General features: G+C 36.6%; 1 protein-coding gene across 1 annotated transcript; it reads right to left on the reverse strand.

The window, feature by feature from the left end:
• Window positions 1-61: 61 nt before the first annotated feature.
• Window positions 62-5,234, reverse strand: LOC112506919 (probable disease resistance protein At1g61180). The gene is made up of 5 exons (XM_025111254.1): window positions 2,476-5,234; window positions 1,835-2,353; window positions 1,075-1,725; window positions 220-902; window positions 62-124 (listed from the first exon to the last, which is right to left on the reverse strand). Exons 1-5 carry the CDS (start codon window positions 5,095-5,097, stop codon window positions 76-78), a joined length of 4,524 nt encoding a protein of 1,507 aa, XP_024967022.1. The 5' UTR covers window positions 5,098-5,234; the 3' UTR covers window positions 62-75.
• Between the last annotated feature and the right edge of the window lie 238 nt (window positions 5,235-5,472).

Consider the following 5,472-nt stretch of genomic DNA (forward strand, 5'->3'; position numbering starts at 1 on the left):
TATATATATATATATATATATACCCGACAGGTAGTATAGTAATACACCTTGATGTTACTTTAATTTGTCTTCATCTTATATCTTCTCTGCTACCTTGACCTTTCCCACATGCCTGCTTGCTTGGCTGAACATATGTTGTTGTTGAACTAATTAGTAAATACAATGACTAATTACACTAAATAGCAGCTATTCAATGAACCAGTTAACAACATATGTTACCTCATGTGGTGCACTGGTCCAAAGTTGAGGAGACTATGTTTGCCTACATCTATATGTATGTATTTCAGTTTCGAAGCCATCGAGCGACCAGATGTGAAAATCATCATTTGCGGACAACGGTAGATCTCAACCTTATCCAATGATGGCCACTGGAAGTCATTCTTCCCCAAGAAGAACCCCTTGAGATTTGGTAAACCAACTAGTTTAAGGGTCGTAAGACGAGGGAAGACCACATCTTCCAATCCTATTATGTGTTCTCCATTGTCTTCCTGCTTCACAATCACTTGTATTGCAGAGCAATTACTTATCTTCAACTCCTGGAGTTTCTTAAGGCTCTCAAGTACAGAAGCTGCGAATATATATTTCAAATTGTGGCATCCGGCAATATACAAGGTTTTTAGATTGGGCAATTCAAGTGAAGTCATATTTATCGGCGTTGGGATTGTACCCGTATAACCACTTCCTTCACCAATATTAGCATTGTCACCAACGTCCTCATTGTCCCCATCAGTTTCAAATATCTCCCTCATTGATGTGCACGATATTATCACCAGCTTTTCAAGCTTTGGCATATGTCCAATCGCATGGGATGGAATCAGAGTTAACAAGGCATTGCATTTCTGTATATTTATTATTTTTGCGTATTGGCAAAAGGACCAATATGCTCCACCAACTTGATAACACTACGATACATGACAAAAGAAATTAAGTCAATCAATTGAGATATGGTATGCCACAAGCGAATATTAAAGAAGATCATAAAATATACAATYGATAGCACATTTACAGATAAATACAAAATTTGAAGTAAATAGTTAAATTTTCACATGATAGTGATAAAAAACGAAACTATACCTGGAATTTATCATAAACAGAAGAAGCAATAACAGTGGAAGTCACGAGTTTCTTGCTCCCGCAGCTGTTACCAACACCATTGATACGCTTTAGACATGGTAAATAATAAAGGTTGAGATTGTCTAAATGTGGGAAGAAAGTGGTATTTTTGTGGCAAGATATAGACGTAGCCATTTCTTCATATTCATCATCTATGTTAGAAACAACCTCTTCCATAGCATCACACGACCGTATTGTGATGCTAATTAAGTTGGATAGATGTTTGGCCATGAGAGGAGAGAATAAGTACTTTATACGGTCACAGAATCTAAGGGTTATGCTCGTGATATTTATGAATGAAGAAGGTTTCGGTTCTTGTTGAGAAAGTAAGAATTGGTTCCAATCGTACTTCCACACATGAGTCATCCTCTTCAGACCAATTAATTCCAGATCCTTGAGGTGCGGGAGTAGTTCCGGGTGGTGATTATTTTGAGTTGTTGCCAACTTTCTACAACTTGAACTCTCTATGTTAAACACCACCTCCACCCCTTCAAAAGAAACTAACTTAAGCTTATGAAGTTGATGCAAATTATGCATGAGATAAGATGGGAATGCAACATTATGAATATCATCATCCACTTCTGATATCTCTTGATTGGTTGTAACATTAATCTGCATATATTAATTCCCCAACATATGTAATTAGCAAATTCGTTTAACAAAAACTAAATTGCATCAACAATTTTATAATGAAACTGAAAGTTAGGATGACACAACATACCTCTTCATTGTTGCTTTTATTTTCTCCCCACCCATCAATGTCATCTATAGTAATCTTCTTAAGTGCCCTCATGTCAAAGTTTGACGTAGTAGGTGTGAATACATGTCTTAACCTCTTGCATCTTCTTATCTCTATGCATTCTACACTTTGAAAGCCAAGAATGGGGAGACTAGAGTTTACTACTCCTTTCACCCTCCAAACCTCTCTAAGTTTCCTTAATCCAATTGCTATAATAGATCTCAAGTTGTTGTTCCCTTGCTCAATTTCACCAACACATGATTCCAAATCAATGTTGAATAACACATCAATGGAACCACATTCGGAAACTGTAAGTTGTTCCAGATGATACAACAAGGACATTGGATTGCTTGGAAACAAGTTCACAAGACTATCACATCTTTTCACTTGAATCATTCTCAATTGACTAACCTCATTACTACTCAAACATTCACTTGGCCATATCTCCTTCACCTTCTCCATCTCCGTAATCGTCAAATCCTTCAACTTAGAACTCATAACCTGCATCATAATCAAATAACTACATTCAATCAAGTAATTTTGTGACTTTTATTAACAACTCATATCTACTAGAAAATTGAAGTTTATTACTATAACTTTTACGTTAACTAAAACATATGTACCTCTTTCTGTAGAAAATCTTGATAAATGCTAGTGAAATTTGGAAGGTTATCAAGTACCAATCGTTCCAGTTGTGGGAACTCAATTACGTTGCCACCCAGCTTGCACAAACTCATTAGCATTGGTAGATTAATCAAAAATAGAAACTTTAGAGCTGGAAATTTAATGACCTCAACTTCACAATTCTCATCATCTATAAGTGTTTCTAAAGCAGGGCGATTGCTAATTTTGAGGTGCTCAAGCTGCTTGAGACCATTTGCCACATGGACTGTGAAGAGGTATCTCAAATGTGCACACTCACAAATATGAAGGACTCTTAAACTGAAAAATGGGCATCCAAAATGATGCAAGGATTCCCCTAAACAATCTCCAAGATCATTTATACCATCCACTTGTAACTGAAGCACCTTTGTTTTTCCAAACAAATCATTCACCCTAGAATCTAAAAGTTCACATTTGTTGGTGACCAACCATAATGTGTTCTCGAAGGAGTGTTTGTTTTGGCGAGGATGATATTTTAATGAGCATCCCAAAGAGATCTTGAATCTTTCAAGTTTCCCAAATGACATATTCTTTGGCAAAGCATTGTCACCAAAAAACTCAATTTCTATTGCATCAAGGTTTTTCGAACACTCTACTAATTCATCACCATTGGCATGTCGTCTAACCCCTTCCATATAAAGCTCTTCAAGTTTGACCAAACTTTTCAAGACACCATCGTCAATACAAAGATCACTACAGCCTGTCAACTCAAGTAATTTTAGCTCCTTCAAATTTCCAATTGTGGATGGTAACTTTTTTATTTTGCAATCGGTAAAACTAAGCAATTCCAAGTTCAAAAGATCACCAACAGGAGAGCAATCAAACATAAATGGGCATCGATGGATACTTAGCATTCGAAGATTACTCGAGTATTGTGATATGGGAATCAATGGGAAAGTCATTCTTTCATACGCTATTACTTCAATTTTTTTCATTTCTTGATAAAAGTCTTTAGGAAAAAACTTCGCTCCATTCATTAGCTTCAATAACAAGAGGTTTGGATATTTACGATCTATAGGAAACTCAGACATTCCTGTGCATGTTATTGAAATTCTTTTGCAAAACTCRCTCACAGRTTTTGCAGGCCACTTTGACATATCACCGACAACTGAAGCATGTTCGCCTTCGGAACACATGTCTAAAACAAAAGCACGCACTAGATCGTGCATCTTGACACAACCAACTTCCTCACTTTGAATCAACAAATTTGCATGTATGAGTCGCTCAATGCATGCGTACAACCTGTTTCTTGCTTTTCTTATAGTATCCACTTTGTTAAATATTTTCAAGCCCCAACCGTACCTCACTAAGTCCTCCACAGGAGTATCAAAATCTTCGGGAAACAAACAACACAACAACAAAGTTGATCTAGTCTCTTCATCATGGAGATTTCTGTAGCTTATCTCAAAAACTTGATGCACGGCTTCATCAACATCTTTGTTCTCTATTCTAGAACGTGTATCTTCCCATACATGCTTGTTTTTACCTTTAAGAGAACGGGCTATGGTTTTGATGGCAATGGGCAGACCATGACATCTATTTGCAATATCTTCTCCTATCTCACGGAGCTCAAGATCGAGATCATCATCATCGGAACCCTTTACAAATTGGAGAAAGAAATTATGTGCTTCTGAGTTCTCTATGACTTTCACATTGAGAATTGAATTAAGTTCAACTCCCATCATAGTACAAACACCTCGGTCTCGTGATGTCAATAATACCTTAAAATCAATACCTTGATTTGGCAATGGACTTAACCCGATATCATTCAGATCAATGAACTGCCATACATCATCTAGTAGTATTAGGAACTTCTTCTTACCACCATCAGAATGGGCCTCAAAACTTTTACGAAGCTTAATAGCTCTAGCTGCTGTAGTGGTTTCTTTTAGATCTAAACTCAGGAAGTCTGCTATAGCTTGCTGAATTAGAAGCACCTCCATCTTTTCCCCTATAACAGCCTCAATAATAAAATCAAACAACTTCTTTTCAGTTACAACTTTCTTTAGCTTTTGCACCATTACGGTCTTCCCGACTCCCCCCATCCCACATAAAGCTATCATGTGGGTTTTGTTGTCTGGTTCGAGAGCTTTAAGTGCTTCCATAAACGTCTGCTCTCTTGATTTGAAGTCATTGTGATGACTTGATGGTGTGGAGGTGGAAAGCTTCATGGAATCAACTTTTGCAAGAGGAATTGGATGATCAGTCCAATCAATCCTAGACTTYTCTTYTGTGAGACGRTCGATATYCTGAGTGATCTTAAAGGCTTTCCTTCCTAGCTTATGCCTATCCTTGAGATTGAAGCAACTGCCGACATCACTAGGACTTGTTTCCAGTACTTGTGCTTCAATATTTCCTACTTCTTCCAACCAACCACTGACCTCCATTGGAACCTTAAGGGAATTGCTTTTGTTATGGTTTATGTGGTCTTCAACACCAAGTCTTGTAGCTTTCAACTCTCTCATTTTTATACCCATATCCCTCACATATTTTTCGTAGGAAATCAAGTAACCGAGGTGTTTCTTAACGGGGACTACGAGAGACTCAACTAGAGGACCAACAATGGCAGTAACAATCTCCATTGCTCGATATTCTTACTTGTGCAAGCTCCTACAGAGAAGCAGGCAAAAGGGAACTTTGTGCAATTACGTATTTGAGAAATTCTGGATGGTTCTGCTGTTGCTTGTGATCTTCTCTGTCAACAATTTTGCAGAATAAGAGTAAGGAAAGATGAAAGGTTATAATTGAAAGGATGGTTGCTTTTTCTTTTGTTCTTATATCAATAATGCAAACTATAATAATAATTCAAAGTTAATGGAATTCGATGATTGGCTTTTTTTTCTTTTGCTTTTGCTTTTGCTTAAATAATTGTGTTATCTTTAAATTTTATAAAATATTAAATTGATTTAATAATATATTATATTTAATTACTATTACTATTATATATATATATATAT

The sequence above is a fragment of the Cynara cardunculus genome (assembly GCF_001531365.2).
Source record: "Cynara cardunculus var. scolymus isolate 2C chromosome LG 1, CcrdV1, whole genome shotgun sequence".
Taxonomy (NCBI): Eukaryota; Viridiplantae; Streptophyta; class Magnoliopsida; order Asterales; family Asteraceae; genus Cynara; species Cynara cardunculus.